The sequence below is a fragment of the Ammospiza nelsoni genome, chromosome 3 (assembly GCF_027579445.1).
Source record: "Ammospiza nelsoni isolate bAmmNel1 chromosome 3, bAmmNel1.pri, whole genome shotgun sequence".
In the NCBI taxonomy this organism is placed as follows: Eukaryota; Metazoa; Chordata; class Aves; order Passeriformes; family Passerellidae; genus Ammospiza; species Ammospiza nelsoni.
The window spans coordinates 62,912,994-62,931,748 of NC_080635.1; the positions used below are offsets into that span (position 1 = coordinate 62,912,994).

General features: G+C 36.6%; 1 protein-coding gene across 1 annotated transcript in view; it reads right to left on the reverse strand.

Moving 5' to 3' along the window:
- Positions 1-1,988: 1,988 nt before the first annotated feature.
- RNF217 (ring finger protein 217) overlaps positions 1,989-18,755 on the reverse strand; it is a 63,888-nt gene continuing 47,121 nt past the window's right edge. The window contains exons 5-6 of the mRNA XM_059468108.1: positions 13,539-13,610; positions 1,989-11,452 (exon numbers count right to left, since the gene is read on the reverse strand). Coding sequence (XP_059324091.1) covers positions 11,379-11,452; positions 13,539-13,610 — 146 coding nt within the window. The 3' untranslated portion in view covers positions 1,989-11,378. The remainder of the gene's footprint in view (positions 11,453-13,538; positions 13,611-18,755) is intronic.

The window sequence follows — 18,755 nt, forward strand, 5'->3', positions numbered from 1 at the left end:
AGTAAATAAAACCAGGGATCTGGGGGAGAATGCAAAACACTGCAAACAAATACTACCATCTACTACTGTTCAGGCTTCCAAAGATTTTTGACTCAAAAGACTTTCTGAGCCAAACTTGGTATTCTATACATTAAGTGACTTGCCACCACTTTCTCTCCTGTAATTGCTCCAGTTTTCCTGTAAATGCTCTCAGCATTTACAATATCCTTTGGCAGGAGACTTCACCAGTCTTTCATGGTTTCATTAAAATTCACCCTTTTTTTTTGCTACAGATCCCATCTGATGACTGTTTTGTCTTTCCTATATCACTTACAGATCTTTGGTACAAGCCCAATAACCAATATCCATCAGTCATATAATTTCTTGCAAAGAACCTATCTACCTCTATTTTGTTGTTGTCCAAACCCCATTCATTTGATTACTGTAACTAACTCTCATCTCTTCACTCCCAGGTAACTCAAAATTGTTTATTACATAATTGCTTACCTTTTTCTTTAGGTAATTTGCAAATATGGTCAAGAGCAAAGCCAAATAAAAATCTCTGCAGAATTCAAGTAGCATTCTCCCTTCATGGCACAAGCTATTTACTACAATCAATTTGTAGGTTCTGACCATACTACGCCCACCTTGTCCATGTGAGATCTTCCTTCTCAGCCCATGTCTAGGTTTGAGACTGTTGCAAGGAATTACAGAACTTGCTGACCTGCCAATAAACTTTGTGGTTGATAAGATAGGACTCCTTCATAAAAGCTGTATTGACCTTTCAGAAGCATAACATGTTTACATGGTTGCTAATTCTAATTCAGTATTTCACATACCCCACAGTGATTCATTTCACTGCTCAAGCCAAACTACTAAGCAAATCATGAAAACCCTCAAAAGCACCAAATGTCAATCAGCTGATTGAAGAGGAGCATCTAGAGATTACAATTCTGTATCTGTGATCTCTGTGGAGCACATTACTCCTATTTACTTGGGGAAATACCATGCTTATAATCAAAGTCTGCTGTCTGTCTTTTGTCAAACAGTTTGAGATTGCAAGTGAGAAGTTTAGCTTCAGTTTCAGCTCTAGGGCTATTGATTTCTTTGGCCTGTGGATTACCCTTCCATTGCTGCACACTGCACGCTACAATTCCTGCAGATAAGGAGCCTCTGCTATGATGTCCTTGGCATTTTGTTGCAAATCCTGTTTTAGAGGGGCCTGGGGAGAGGGCTGAAAAGCTTTTTCTCCACCAGTGGGACAAAGCATAGGCCTCAAGATTTTTCCTGAGTATTTCTCAGCAGGGAATTAGTTTTCAGCTTTATTTCCTACAGAAACAAAGTGTAGGTAATGGTGGTACCTTGTGTGCCAGTTCATGAATGTGCAAAAATCCCCAACACATCAGAAAACATTCCATCAATACTGACAGCTCACCTAGTAAGGAAACTGAACACAGTTCCTTTCCAGAGAGAAGAGGCAACTGCATCAATTGATGGGTTACCAATTTCAAATTTACAGCTACGGTTTGCTTTCTCTGAAACCCTCTGAAAGTGATAAAGCTTTACAAAGTAGTTATAAAAAGGGAATGGGAATATTGGATTCCAGCCATTTTCTCCTCATTTTGTGTTCGGTTATTTTAAGCTAAGATTTTAACATTTCATGAGAAGGTAAAATTCTATGTTGTATTTTAGGATGCTTTTAAAAGTGAAAGCAGTAGCCAGAGATGACACCACATGACAGGGAGTATTTTGTATTAAAATATTCACCACAGTAAACTGGCTTTTTACCTCTGCTTTCATTTTCAGTGTTACAGCAGCTAAGAGTGAAGTGACTAATACAGGGATTGAGAACACAAAGATTCTGAAGTTTAAATTATTTAGTGTGATTTTTTAAAAAGATCATATAAATATCATAAAAAGTATTACAAATTTAAGCAAGACTCCTTGGAGATTGTCAACTATCCTTCACACACAGAATTGCTTAAAGAAAGAGTTAAACATTCAGGCAATTTAATTTTTCTTTTTCAAAACTTTATTAGGTGGACATTACTAGATGACATTGTAAAACCCCTTGTGTGCAAGTGAATGAACTCTACAATGTATGTCTCCCCACAATTAATCAAATCCACTGCCCCCCACCCCCATTTCTGAATACTGATTCTAAGATGGGTGGAGTGCATTCAAATGCTACTTGACATTCTTCCGTTTCATCATGGGGAAGCACTTTTTCAGTCTGTTGCTAAGAGGGGCTTGGGATGTCAGTGTAAATGAAAGGAATGCCTTTAAAGGAAATAAAGTACCGTAAGTTTAGTCTTACGAAATTCAGTCTCATATGAACACCAGATTCATCACAGAGTCTTTTAAAAATTAAACTGCCTACCGCGATTGTATTTAGCAAAGTGAAGCAATACAGAGACATATCTACTACTGAATACTAGTGAGGTAACATTTTGAAAATAAAACTGTTAAAAAATTCACTTACTTTCGAAAGGTCCTGTCCAGCAGGACAAACATTGGCAGAATACCTTCCCTTGTATCCATGCATGTACATGTGCATATATAACCTGTGTCTACTATAGCTTTTTAAAGAACAAGATTTTAGTTATACATTCATCAGGACAAGTTTACAGATCAGACATTACTATGGTAGATTCAACAAAAGACTTCAATGAACCATCTTTCTAGACCTCCTAAATGAAAAGGCACTCTGAAGAGGATAGCAAGAAATAATCCTTACAAAACATTGACATGAACTGAAGCAGCCACATAGGTAGCACACTCAACAGTGATTACTGGTATACATTTAAAATACCAACTTGAAGATGAATTATTTGTAAAATATTGCCCAAGACTACTGAATATTTTATCAAGTTATTACAGCATGAAGACCATTGTTGCAATACTTGGCAACAGAAAACATAGTTTTGGCTAAATGCAAGACAAAGATAATGGGGAAATCATATCAGCATTTTGGTTGAGTGAATGCTGGTTCTAGGAGAGAAAAAAAATCATTTAAGGAAATAACTAGTAAAAATAAACAAACAAACTCATAAGGTTGAAGGAGTATTTTGACATATGGCATCTTCTATTTAATAGATTATAGAAGGATCAAATTTTAAAATTCCGAGCTAATGCTGAAATAGAAGTCATTAAGATACATAATAATTCACTTATAATTTTATTGCAGTATGGCTCTAAATCAAATTCCCTAACACCAAAACCTTTAGATATGCAAGGTGAATCCTGACTAAACAGTCACAGTAGTGTTCACAGTATGTCACAGCTATATCACCAATTAATAAGTCCAGGGTGGAAAAAAAAGCCCCTCCTACAGTTCTGAAAAACTCAAGAGTTTCAGGAAAATAAAAGGTTCAAAGGAATACTCATCTTAATTTCTCCTGCTTTTTTTCACAAATTCTCAGTGGAGGAAATTGAACATATTAAAACCATCTTGTGATCATGAATCTATAAAAAAATAAGACCTTCTAAGCTTAAGTTTTCTTCTTACCCCCCATTAACTCAATTTTCTCCTGATAATTACCTTTTATACTTCAATTTTTTTGGCAGATAATTGCTTCCATAAGCTCATGAAATTCAAGGTAGTTTTAGAAAAGTAGCTCATTCCTGACCTCAGTAATAGATGGACAACAGTGGCATCAATGTTAGTAAGAACCAACAGGTCCTTTAGTAAGTTTAGAACCTAAAGGGTAAAATTCCACTGTCTTCTGGAAAATGAAACAAGAAGAAATAAACCCCACAACACCCATTTTGAAGCTATCAGAAGATGGCAAAATGAGTAATACTTTTCCAGATCACACCTCCCACCCTGCAGTGAAGGGCTGGGCAGAGCTCCCAGAGCTGCGCCACCATCTTGATCGATGGTTTCGTCCACCTAGATTCCCACTCCACAGGAGTTACCAACTTGTATTAACAGGACAGCTCCAGCTGGAGAACACTGAAATGCTCCCAACCCGCTTTAAGTCCCAGCCTGGCTGCAGTGCACCTCCATGTGCCTTGGTGCTTCCACCTCCAACAATTAGGGTGAACAAGGCACCAGTGAGCCTGTGAGCTGGCACAACAGGCTGTGCTCAATTCTCCTCTCCAATAGGCTGCATCTCTTTCAGTGGTTAAAACTCAGGGCTTCTTATGTTGGAGGAGCCAGGCTTACTCTTAACAACTTAAGATGCATTTCTGCAGAAGTCTGAAGGAAGATGGGAGGGATGGGGGCAAAGAGCAAGTTAAAAAACCCACAGAAATGAGATCATCGGAATTAACATAAGCATGCCAGATTACTTTTATGATAGGCTAACTTCTTCCCTAATATAACATTTGTCAACTTTCTCAGCAAACCAAACTCATTACTTCAGGTTAATGTAACTGTAGGAGACCACAGAACAGGAATTCCCAATTCCCAATTGCTCTGCTGAGGGGCATAAACACCTTACATTTGTTTCACGCAATAAGGCACTTACACATTTAAAATCTCTCATTATACAAAACACTAAATACTGGAATTCAAGCATTGCTTTCACGGGCATTGCCTTCCTCCAGTTTTTACAATTTCTTAGTCATCCCATAAATATACTACAAAAAGTTCCCATCACTGATACATCTAGCTTTTATGCTGCCCAAATGCAGAACTAGAAATTGCTTTCTTAATGAATCCACAATGTTTGGCCAGCACCCTAGTTGTGCCAGAAACCTGTACACGAAAAACGGTGTGATCTATTATCTCACTACCCTCACTCCTTGCCAGTCAAATTAAACCTATTTTAAAGGGAACCCTTCACCCTAAGATACACAAAACAAGGGATGGGGGCAAGGGAAGACTTCTCATTGAACTGTCATGGAATTAAATTCAGCTTGTACTCCTCAGAGGTATTTTTTCTTTTTTTCAACACTATTCTCATCTCTACCATAGCGACAAGAATTAACAAATACCCAAAAATGTTATTTTGTACTCATATGGTTAGTTATGTAACAAAGATGACTATACTGTTTAAGTAACTTTTAAAAAATTCAAAATTAAAAGCCCTGAAGAAGAACGGATTTCAGCATCTTGCTTTTAAGTAATGTAAATACAACAAAATTAATATTTTGTTTATATCTCAGCAAAGCATTAATGAAGCAACTTCTTATGAGATCACATTTTACAGGTGCAATTTGATCATCAGCCATTTTTACGAGTCAGCTTCAAATGATGAGATTTAGAATGAGAAGGAGAGCATACAAACAAAGTGTGTAAGAATGGAAACGTGGTAAACAATTTATTATGAGATGGTAAACGGTGAAATGTAAATCTATCCCTGTCCTTGCAATTTCAGGACACAAATCAGCAGGATGCAAATTGATATGAAAAACTCTTAAGAGTGCATTTTTTATGCAAAAACATAGTCCATGACTAAAGACTGAAGCCATCTGCTCACCTAGAGCTTGCAAAAGGCACGAAGATGTTTTCTGACTGCTTCATAGTTTAACAGGACGGGTTCAAAATACCTGAACAGCTTCTCTGAATTCTGTAAATATATTTCCTTCTAAAAATGAGGTAAATGTGGCATTGTGTTAGTAACATCATGCTCTGTGACAGTAAGTTAAAAATTTCAAAAATACTGTTTTCAGTGTGACAAATTTTCAACAAGGTGAACACTGAATGGGGTGGGCATGCAATTATGTTTAAGGTATGTGCAAAGTTCACATTAATGCTAAACAAATATTTTTACACAATAGGCTTCTCTTCTGCCTTTAATCTATCCAAACACTTCAGATTAATTTTTCATGTTTTGATAAGCCAAATAAGCACCAAAAAAGGTTTTCTTTTGCACAATATACATATTTTAATAAATGCATCACTGTATAACTATTGTGTTATACCGACAGATTTATAAATTAACAGCTGGAATTATGGTTCAAAATGTATGTATTTATTTCTTGCTATGGAGTAATTAAAACTTATTACACATTTTTACCTGTGAAATCAGAGCATGCACTCTAAGATCAGTTTTCATTTCCCTACCTTATGGCATTTCACTATTAGGCCAAGAGAAGAGAAGCATCAGTGATTAATTGCCTAATATGTGCAGCCTGTTCCTTACTGCAGAGAGAACATACAGCTCCTGAACTCTTATGCACAGAAAGGTAAGGAAGAATTAGCATGGAAGCTTCAGTCTGCAAGCAACTGCATTTGTTAGTTTTATTACAAAAATGTTTTGGAGTATTAAGTACTCAAGCTGTAACAACAGTGAAAACACTGTCTTTCAATCGAATCAAGGCTCAGCTGGTTTTTCATGTAACAGTAGAAAGATAAACTACCAAACAGATCAGCAACATAACTTTTTAGATGTTGTGCACCCTCAAGTTTGTGTGTTAAGTCCTAAAAATACTGAACAGCTCCAATTCCATCTCTTACAATGTGCTGCTATTTGTTACATTGAAGAAAGCAGAATTTGAAGAAATGTTCCTTAACAATGTCTTTGGGTATCGTTTCTAACGTTTTTAGTGATTCAAAGCATTAAAATTTCTTTATTCTATTAAATAATAAAGAAATAAATTAAATTCCTCTCCTGACAATCTGCTCTAATGAGAATGTTGTTTGGAAATTCTTCCCAACTCCTTCCCTCTCCTGTACTTACTCAACACACTGGCATCATTCTGCAATGAGAGGAGTGGCTCCATAGTAGTTCACACTTCTTAAGAAGTGAACCAGGTTTTCCATGGCTATCAACACGCTTCTAGATGTTTTTATAAAAGTATTTGTAAACCAAATTCCACACTGGCACAAAAATAGTTTTCTCTGGTTTAATGGGGCTGTGACTGATGTCAGGAATGAAGCTGACTCACTGCAACTATAAGGCTTAAAAATGAAAAGAAAGTAAGAAATTATCTAATAGTCTCCTCATGTAGGATTCTTTCCATTAGCAGAGATCTAATATAGATTATAACAGTAACAGCAATCTGTGGTTCTTACCCACAACTTGAACCTGCACAATTAGCATACCAAAAATTATGATGTAAGGTTTGCTCAAGAAACAAAATAACATAACTGAATTTAAAAAAACCCCAAAAAAACTAACAAACCAACCAATAATTTGCATGGCAATCTATTTGGCCACTGAATATTAAACAGTTTCTCAAACTTAACTGGCATAAGAAGCCATTCCATCACTGGTGAATTTATATCCTCTGGGAGAATTACTGCCCCACCTACACACCATTTAACATCACACAAACTGTGACAGTCTTTGGAAGAGCAAAAAGCCTCTTGGCTAAAAAAAATACCTTACAGTGATCCAAAATGCCTTCTAGTTAAAATTGGCAGTAGTCCCTGCAAATTAATATTTTTAATAAAGTAAAACTTTTGTAATGAATAAATAGGTGTAAATTACAAAAACCCTTAACACACCAGGAAGAATTACCAAGTCAGCATTAGGAGCATCAAAACCAAACACAAAATCTTCCCTTATGCATTTGCACTGCCTCAAAGGAAGATAATAGATCACTCAAAGTGCACTGTACTTTAATGACACTGAACAGGTAGGAATATACTGTTTATTATAGAGGTGGTGAGAAATGAAGACTCACTGACGTTTTTGTACAGAACTACGCCTGATAGGTCAGCTCAGCACAAAGCTACTCAGAATTGTTTTTCTGCTTCTTGCCTGTATTCCTACTCAGCTTATTACTCTCATTGGCTAATAGGAAAGGAAAAGCACAATTTTTTTTCTAGTCACAAGCTCCTGTGTAAACTCTCTACATAGACCTAACTATGCTCTGAGATGCCCTGGGACTTGACCCCACTACTGAAATTCAACTAAATTCTGCATAGTGGAGAGGGGGAGAGCAGCTCCCGGGAGAGGTGTGGCCAGCCAGCCCTGCCAGCAGGAGCAGGATGGGGAACACCCAGCCATGGCACAGGATGGGGAGAGCCCCAGCTCTGACTGCGCGCCTGCACGCAGAACTGAGTGCACAGGCAAAGCCAGCCCCAGCAAGCTTGGAACAGAAGGCTAGTGTAGAATGGATTTAAGCATTTCCTAGTCGGAACACAGGCACTGATGAGCAACAAAGATAAATAATCTTAAATAACTGTCGCCAAAGCAAACACAACGACCATGATGATCAGCATACAGTAGTGTGGAATCTGCCTTAGCAGGTTAATGTAGCTGCCTGATGAAGTTTTCTGCTAATAAACATGGAGCAGAACAGGCCGATGGTTTCTCTAGAGTAGTTACAAAAAACCAATACACTTACATAATTTCCTTATAAAGTTCATTCAGTTTCTTTCAAAAGAATAAATTAATGTTTTTAAAACAAATGACATGGCTTCGATGCATACAAGGTTTGCTGTGATGAGTTGCTTAAAAGCTAATGTTTAACCAAATGAAGATTTGTACTGAGCTACTTCTCATGCTTTAGTTGGTTATATTATATAATATTGATAAAAATTGTATTTATGTACTTTTCAAGTGGGAGTGTTTTTATACAGATGGAAGAAGAGTTCCCTATCCCTATTCTTCCACATTCTTGAACATTTATCCTGTTCTACAAAACAAATTATCTTAATTTCTTGCAACTGCAAAATTATTAACTGCAAAAATTATTGCAATTCCTTTTTTTTCTTTGCAGGAAAAGCACAATCAGACTCACTCATCTTTACAAGGTCAAAGATGTCTCTTTCTGCTCTGTATAGAAAATTAAGAACCATTTCCCCTTGATTTGATCTGTTCTGATAAAATCAAAATGGCCTAGATGAAATGATAATATAGGAGCTGAGTTTTATGTTCCTTTTCTCCATCCACAAGGACATACTTTCTGAATAGAACTAAGTGCAGATCTATTAGTGCAGATCTATTATCTTCCCTTTTATGTTCTTTATTCTCTTCGTTTCAGATCTTACTGAACTCTAGTTAAAAACTGAAAAAGGCAAACATGGCAGAGTGAAAACAGCTACAAAGACTGTAAGAATATCTCTCACATTTACATAGAACCAGGAAAAGAAAGGAAATTAATACACTGTGTAGTTAAGTACAGATAATCTCAAGTACTAAAATATTCTCAAGTGGAATAGTTTGACACCAAGTTATAGACTGCATTGCAAACCCAAATCTACCTATATATATCTCACTCTCTGAGGTCTGAAGGTTTTTCTAAATAATACAAAAATATCTTCATTATTTGACATTTAAAGAGAGGAATAAAAATCCCTGAGTAAGCCAAAGACAACTGATATGTATAGCCTCAGAAAACACACTCAAAACCAAGACCAATTTTAAGGCAGCTTCCAGCTTCAGACAGAACACAAATAGAAAACTGATGTGTCTCAGAAGAAAGTAAGTCTAAATAACAGGTGAATTTGCATTGATAATAGGCTTTGAATTTTATTTCTAAACATCATTGCTTCCCTTCTTAATTTGCAAATCTTCGAAAGGTACTATTTCTACTGTTAGGATAACAGGGTAAACATGCCCTTAAATTCAAATGGAAGTTATTAAATAGGTATTCACTACTATGGTGTGCTTAAAGAAAAAAAAAAAAAAAAAACCACAAGAAAACAAAACTAGCAGCTGACAGAAAACAAGCATACTAGCCAAATATGGTAAACTGATATTTGTGTTTCCAGGTAAACAAAAGTTATCAGCTTCTTCCACTGAGGCTTCAAAGTCAAAGTATCTTGTAACAGTATTATGTTGGTGGGGCAGAACACCATTTGCTTAAAAATTACAACTGGATTCAGATTTAACAACAATTTTCAAAGAAAGTGGTACAGAGTATATCCTCTTAAATGATATCTTTTTGCAAGCCTAAATTTTGAAGTCAGTAGACTCTTAAGGACATTTCCCATCTTCCTGCTTCCCCTTTCCCCATATATACACAAACACAGATATATAAATATGTGTGTATCTTCAAACACACAAACTGAAAAGAAGTACCTTCACAGTACAAATCCAATCTTGTTTTCTTTAAAATTAGCTTGTATTTTTACAGTATGAAGTAGGTATTTTTTTTAATTCAGTTCCTTTCTTTATTGTTTCAGTGTTCTGTCTAAACAAATTTATTATAGCTTTTTAAGTTATATTTGCATGATAGATTTGGATCAAAATTAAAAGTGTAAAAATTCTCAGTAATTGACTCCTTATGCTGAATTAAACTGCTTTTGTTGTGATGCGCTGAGAAAGAGGTTTGGTAGCAAACAGTAGAACTTAAGGAAAAAAGAGCAAAGATAGCTGTTCTCTTCAGAACTGTCATGTGCCAGGAAGAGAAACACTGGAAGCAGAAAGTAAGAATCAAGTGGTCTCCTAAGAATTTACGATTGCTTCCCTTACCCTGGATTCACAGATTTTCCTCCTAAGACATCAGTGGATACTCCAAGACTTATGTAGTAGTAGCCTACTCAAGGGAAGAAACAAACAAAATGTGCTATTTAGGCTATAAAATTTCATCAAGTCAATCCTCACACAGGTAGTGCCTAGCATGTATATCATATTCCAAGTCAGAATAAAAAGAGCAGGTCTCCAGCTTCCCTGAAGACACATTTCAGGGATATCTTGGGACAGATTAGGCCACTGACACATCTTATTATCTAAACCCTTCAGATTCTTTCTGTACTGTGAGAATATAAAAATGAAGTCCTGTTGTAAGAAATCTTGTCACACACTCTGCCATTAATATTAACAGACTGTCATAAATAAATTACTGAAGTGAAACCAGTCACCAGACTCTTAAGTATCACGGCGCTCCAGCAGTAGGGGTGTTTCCCTCTGAGGCACTGCAGTTTGGCGGGGGCAATGTGCACTCCACTGGCAGGAGCAGGGCTCAGAAGACAACCAGCTGTCGTGCTCTGGCATGTGATGGGGTTTTGGTATGCTCAACAGAATGCTGTGTGATGGAAGTTATTTACAGAAGAAGTTTTTAATACCAAAAGTAGTATGCTCAGTACACAGTAAGAGTCCAAACACTTCTAAGCATTTCCACCTTAAAGGCCGAGACTGAAGTTAAAACGAGCACATGTTAGCAGTTAAATGCTTTCTTCACAGGCCAAATCGGTAGTAGAGTTGTGGCTACAATACAGACTTGGATTGTCTGGTTCAGAAACTTAGACTCAAAAAAACCCCTCCGAAGTAATAACTAAAAAAAAAAAAAAAAAAAAAAAAAAAAAAAAAAAAAAAAAAAACCAAAAAACATTTAAAAAGCAGCAGTCAGGGGGCCCATCTTGTTGAGAGTGCACCAGAGCAAAGAGGCTTTCTGGTCTGCAGTAGTGTTTTCAGCTGAGGGAAGATGGCAGGAGAGCCCCCATCCTTCTTCCAGGGCGGTGGCTTTGATGCTGTAACCAGCACTGTATTGCTCTGTTGCACAAAACACGGATAGCCCTTGCAGGACCAGCTCAGTTCAGGCAGTAACGTCCGTCCTCACCAGGGCATACCTGTCCGTGACCTTTTCCTCTGCTTTTTACAAAGGCAATAGATAGGAAACACAAATAAACCTGCCAAAAGAAGGAAACATGAAAAAAGCACGTAAGTAAATTCAATCCTTCGTGCGTGTTCTATGTTCTTTAGATATATGTATTCAGATGGAGCTTTTCATGTCTCAGGAGAATTTAGACCAGGCATTTGGACAAGCAGAAAAAAATACTAGCCTGCAACAACCACTGTCTTTGATAATGAATTAAACTACACTTACTCTTTTCTGTTACAACAAATTCCTGCTAACCCTGCACTCACCTCTGACAAATTAACTTCTGAATCGTGCTGTCTGGTATATGGTACAATCAAAACTTTTAAAAGCAGTCTGGAAATTCTTAGATCTAAATTCAAAGCTAGTTTTCAATTAGATTCACATGCAATAGAGACAGCACATTATAGTTTTACTTTTTATTTATTTTTACAAGCGTCCTCATCTACTGTGAACTAATACCAAATGCTTATCTTTAATAATATCAAGTGTTTATGCTTGCCTGGACAGGGAACTATTTATTCTTAAGTCTTTTGAGAGAAAGAAAGCTGTAAAAACAAAAAAACCCCACACATCACAATCATTCAGGTGAAAAATTTTTCAAATAGTCTGTACTCTTTCAAACCCAAATGAGAAGGATTTTCCTCTTTCTCTTGCTACCAGCTGACTGAAATGGCCAAAGATTTTCTTTTCAAACACCACTACAGTAACAACATAGAACAAAAGACTACTACAATCACAGGGCTGTTGCTTTGCTCAATAGCCTTGTAAACGGTGCAGTATGATTTTCAGCTATGTAACTGAAATTATTCTACTAGTGGTTGGCAGCAAATATTGCTCTAATTACCTCAAAACCAGAACTCTTCTATAAATAATCAATGTTTTTGGAACTGCTCATACTGCTGGCCTTGATCCTATCTTATTCAGCCAAGCCTAGGATAAGACTTCAATGGCATTCTGATTATTATTGCAAATATTGTTACTATATTACTGCAAAACCTTCTTGATTTTTAGTATATAAAAAAGTGGATTTTTTTTCCCTCACCATAGATTATACCAGATTGCAGACCAAAATAAGATTTACTGGCACTAAGAAGCCTTTATTGTTTAAAATTTTGGCATAAAAATGCTATTGAATAGAATAAATACTTAAGATAAGCACTGCTCACTCTCTTCAGTGAAGATGGTTGGTCTAAATAAAGAAATTACAGCAATAGTCCTTATTTGTCCAGATGTAGTCTAGAAAAGCTGTAATAGTATTTTGGTTATAGGTTGACTGGTTACTTCCAGCCTTATTAATATAGCTATCCTGGTGTATTTTGGCTTTATTATATCAAAATAAAGGAGCCACACCCCATTATACCTCAGGGCTGGGCATGCACTGCAAATTCTCAGTGGAAAAAGCAGTTTGATGAAAAGCTGTGAAGCAGCATGATCCCTCAATGACATATTGCTGCCAATATAAAGAGTGGATATGCACTCACATGAGCAAAATTATACCTTGTTGTCACAGCTAATCTCTTTTCTGTGGGAAAACTCAGGCAAAGAGCAGCTTTGCTAAAATATCTGTCCACATTAATGCAACCACATTTACAGAGCTTTGATACTGTAATCAAGTGAGTTCAGAGTACCAGTTTTTGTGATGGAATACAATTTGGCAGTGTTCTCACTGGATCATGTTTTGAGACTGACTCATCCCAATTTGCTGCTTTGTTGCTGTTGTATCTTCAAGCTGGTGAGCTCTTGGGACTAAGCCTTAGTTCCCTAAAAATATTGTCATACACATGACTAAGATTTGAAATAGTGATTCAATGGAGTGATTATAAGGCTGGGTCCAAGTCAGTCAGCCCCCAGGATTATATTTAAATGACTCTGAACTTTCTGCTAGTTTATCTAGAGCAGTTAAAGATGTTTATTTGGAAAATGAAATAAATGGGAACAAAAATAAAGCTAGTAAGCATAAATTTAAAAACCTCATTTTTCTAGAAAAAAGTAATGTGCTTAATACTAGAACAGCATCTGTGAAATCTGTACTTTGTCTCCATGTTTTTGAGATGTCATATAGAGAAAGTCACTGCATAATCAGGATTAGTTTCATTCACATATGTAACTCTTACCTATTACAACAGCTACGGCTCCCAGTGCCAGTCCCAGAACCAATATTAGGGGTGTAATGAGTAGTTTTCCAGCTGAAATGCAAAATTCATTAAACAGTTCAAAGAAGGTTTTACTTTTTCCTTTCCAACAATTCATAAATATTTCAATATCAGAAAATATTTTAAGCTATTATTTTAAAATTAATATTCTTTACCTCTAAAAATAGGATTCCTATTTGTAATTTCATCCTAGAAATTCAGCCAGGAACTATCACCACACAGTCAGTTCCCTATACACATTTCTCTTTGCCCTCTTCACCCACTACAACTCTCTGAGCACAGCTTATTTCATACATTAACAGCTTGCATTTATTTCTGTTTCCATACTGAAGTCCCTCAAGCATCGACAGGAACGTGATAGCTATAAGGCTACTATAATTTGGCTTCTCTGGAATCCTACTGCATAGCAACCAGCCTGGAGAGATGCCAAACAAACTAGCATCTTGGAAAGTTTAGGTTAGCTCAAAGTGATGAGACCATCACCTTTAAATACATTTCTGCTCGCTTTAAAAGGTTACAGCGAAGTGCTCATGTACAGCTGTGATTTAGGTCTAAGTCAAACCACAGCCAAGTCTATTTTGGATCTACATTTATAAGGATATGTTGTGGCTCTCACATGAGTAGGGCAGTGATGTTGAGCAGCATACTTGCTAGAGCAGAAAACTAAGAACAAATAAAGCATGTTCACATTCTTTACTTTCTGATGAATTCACGATTTGTAGAAGTTCACACAGTGAAGGCAGGTCTTGCTGAAAATGTGAATTTGAAACTGAGCCAGAATCCAAACTATCTTCCTTGCACTGCATGCTTTCAATGGAACAATCTCCCTGGCTCTGCTGGCTGAGCAGCTGGCTCAAAGACATCCCTTAACTGAGCTGTCTGAAAATGCAGGAGGGCAGGCATTTGTACTGATACACCAGCAGTCTGGCAGGGACTTGAAATTCTGCAATTCTCCATTAGGTATGTGTTTGAAAGGTCACCTTTAGAATGGGAGAAAAATTGAGTTTCTTACCTCTTTCTTCCCTCCCTCAAGTCACTCATATCAGATTTCAGTAAATGGATTACTACATTTAATAATGATGCAAACCTTTCCATAACCTGAGACACTAATTTGAGCAGTCTGAAGGAAAAAAGATATTTTGGAAATATTTACAGCAGTTAAATGAACTAGTCCTTTTCTTGCTCTGTTTTGATAGCTTTTAAATTTCATGGGAGTGCAGTGGGTGGGAAACATTAATTCCTAGAAGAAAAAAAATTGGCAAATATTTGTATTACTCTAGTTGCTAGGCATCCTAATGGCATACCTTCCTGGGACTCCACTGAGCTGTGTTCTATACACACAGAACTTGTCAAGTACATTATTCAAGTGTAGACAGAAGAATGAATGTAAAGTGATGAAAAACCTCGAGAAAGGTCCAAAAGAAATGAAAAGCATTTTAAAACATCAGAGTCTTCAACAATTTCAAGTTAAGCTTGTAAAAGATTAGAGGCTTATGATATGAACTCCTTACTTCATTAATAGCCGTGTAATTATAATGCTAGAAAATTATGATGTTTGGTATCAAAATTATTAAAAATTATTAAAAACTTAAATCACTGAGCTGGTGACTAAGTATGCAGAAACAGAGTCTATGGGAAGGGCTAAGCTAGCCTTCAATTGGAGTAACTTCTTTTCAGACACGAAGAACAGTTCCTGAGCTAATTCAAGAACTTGTTCACTTATATTTGACAAACTCAGAGCTGAAATAAAGCATGAATAGTGTCTTTCCTTCTGCCTGTGAATATGAAGTTATGAGTACTGTGTAGTTATCTTTTAAAATTTACCTTATAGAATAAAATTACTTTATCATTGTGAGACCACAATGATAAAGTCATTTTAACCTTTTGGTTAGCAATGCATTATTTCCAAAGACCAAATTTCAAAACAAATACTATTTCTACTTATATATCTGTCACATTCAAATCTCTACCTTTGTAAACTAGAATTAACAAACAACACGAGGTGAACAAGGCTTGCAAGTGCTGCCATCAGGAAGAGTACAAACAGCAGCAATCACTGGCAAAGCAGTGGGTATGTACTATTTGCTCCAATGGATTTTATTTGCATTCTATGAAACAATTAAAAAATGCTCAGTTTTACACGTCAGAATTGAAAACTACTTTATATCCAATTCCAGCTTAATAGACATAATTTTTCATAATGCAAAAGATTATGAGGGAATCATGACACACCAAGAAATGTCACTGAGACAAAGGCTGTTTGCTGCAGGCACTAAACTATCCTGTGTCTGTTAGCTCAGACACAGAGCACAGAGAGAAAATGTAATGCCTGTCTCAGAGCTGAATAAAATCTTGGGTCATTAGCCCATGTGGTCATCTCAGCAGCAGGCTATGACAGCCAGTTTGCTGTTGTCCAAAGTTAGTTTTTAAGGGTAACTTCACAAAAAGCAATTGAAACAGAACCTTTTTACAATTGCACTCAAATTAATCGTAAACAATTTCTCTACTGGGTGGCCCAGCATGAAGATGAAGACATTTGTGGTAATACAACAACTGTATTTGCAGGTGTCTCAGAAGGGTTGCCTTATTTGTGATACAGAGAACCACATTCTTCTGCAAAATAACAAAGTATTTCAGGAAACATGAGGGAATACTTTTCCCTTGCGCAACTTTGGGTTTAGTTACAGGTTTTAGGGTAATATATCCACTGTACTGTCACAGGACAGTTTCTCTAAAAACCATGCTGGCTAAAGAAGGGAAAGAAATGTCAGAGATCACTTCTGAGGTTTTCTTCTCCCTGTGATTACTATCACCTTTACATAACAGCTGGTTGATGAAGAAAATTATGTTTAAAATTATGCTGCCATGAATTCTTTTCCCTTATTTTTACTGCAGAGCAGTTTGTGACTGTGTGCACTTGCTCCTCAACAGAAATCACGCCAGCATGCCAGCCTGCCTTGTGGTGATCTTTCTACACACTCCACCTAGCCAGATTTTAGAGACAGCCCAAAAACCTTCGCTCCACATGGCTACAAAATCACATTTATTAAAGTATTTCATCTCCATAGCAATAAAGTAAAAAGTCATACAAAACCCCCACATATCTAGCAACACCTCACCAGTCTCCCAATAGCCAAGATAACATTCCTTTAGTTTCCACTACTTAGCTAACTAGCAGAGGCATTTTTCTACAGGAAATCCAACCTCTGTTTCTCAGTACATGTTACTAAAATGTAGAGTCTATGCTTTTAATGGCATCTCTGCTACCATCTCTTCTTCTGCCAACTTTCAGAACAGAACTAAAACCCAGGCTTGTGCAATAACACCTCCTGATGATAATGCTCCTTTTTTTGCCTGATAAAATACTTACATATTTATATTTTCAGTTCTAGCTACTGGCTTCTCCCTGAGCCTGGGGGTGATCCGTAACTGGAATTCAACATTTTTGGGTTTTAAATTTGATTTTAAGTGATTAAGACTAGTAAGCTTCAGCTCAACACATAAAACACAAGCAAAACGAAAAAATAAATCCAATATCATGACAAAGTAGAATCTGATGGAAGGTCCATAAAAGAATGATATGAAAAGGCCAGCAAGCTATTATTATTTACTCAATTTCATGATAATAAAACTAGCCAATGAAATTATCAGAATCAAAGAAAAAACCCCAGGACTTTCTCCACCTGACACAATGTGAAATCCTAGAGGCTCTACCAGAAATGTTGTGGAAGGCAAAATTTAAGAACTGTTAAAACTAGTGAAGGATCCATCCACCCACTGAGGGTTATAAAGCAAAAGTTCAGATACAAACCTTAACTAATAAAGTGTCTAAAGCAACGATTACTGGAAACAAACAGGGAATGAAATCTTATTTCTAATTGACCACTGCTGAGGACAGACTCATTAGGCAGAACTTTATACAAGCCCAATCAACAGCCTCAGATCGATTCTGTTGAATTCTGTTTTACAAAGATGGATGATCCTAGCAAATTTCCAGCATTGGAAATGGCATAATCCACAAACTGTATCAAAGTTTGGTATTGTACCGTCTTCAAAAGGTCAGGAGGTACAATCTTACCAATATAACACATTTTTAAAAATCAGTGTGAAAACCCACACGTACACTGGTGTGGAAAAGAGTACAAAAACCTAGACTGGCTCACACATACAAGTCACAGCCAAAATCTACTGCAATGGAGAAGAGCTGTGAGCTCAATTCCCAAATTCAAATCAGATGCAAATTTCTGAAGATTTTAATTTTTTATTTTCATGTATGAGTTCTGTTGGGTCTCTGGAGTATTTTGGTAGTTATTAATAAAGTGTACCAGGATCAATATTCAAATCTAGAGCTGTAGAAATGACAGAGATTTAAGGTCATAAGTACCAATGAAGAATCTGCTGAATTCTTGTCAACTTGAGTGTTAAGAAGCTATTGTAAAAATGTGGGCACTTACTACCATGTGCTGACAGATTCAGGTACATTTGTTCAGATGATGACTATTCTTGTGAGAAATCATATCATATGACAGAGGGAGTTTTGGAGAGAAATTTTTAACAGAAAGCCCTATGAGAAATGTAATCTGAGGCTTTGAGCTTTGCTAATCTTTCTTGGTTTATTAATTAATGCAAACCACAAGTACACTGGCAAATAGGAGATGAAAATAAAAGTATCTTATACTTATCTGTATGATCCTGTAAATATGAGTATACACATAATTACCATGGAGCTTTAATATCCAAGACCAGACTGAATAGGGCTCTGAGCAACCTGATTTAGTTGAAGATGCCCCTGCTCATTGCAGGTGGCCTTTAAAGGTCCCTCTCAGCCCAAACTATTCTATGAATCTAATAAGATTACCCATGATTCTGCATGTGAGCAGCACTGACTTGGTAATGTCTCTGAGTACAACCTATTGCTACAGCAGACTAATTACACCAAAATAACAAGATCTATTTAAAAAAAGCTTACATTGTCTTCCATTGTGGCTATTACTGAAAGCTCCTCTGAAATCTTACTAAGTGCTTTGAAACAGTTCTTGAAGTTTAAGCCTAAATTTTTAATGAACAACATATTCATGTGCCCTAATGCCAGCGCTGTCTTTCACCTAGACTAGATCTTCTGGTGTGTTGCAATTCATCTCTACAAAATGTTTCAGAGTAGGCACCTCCAATCATCTT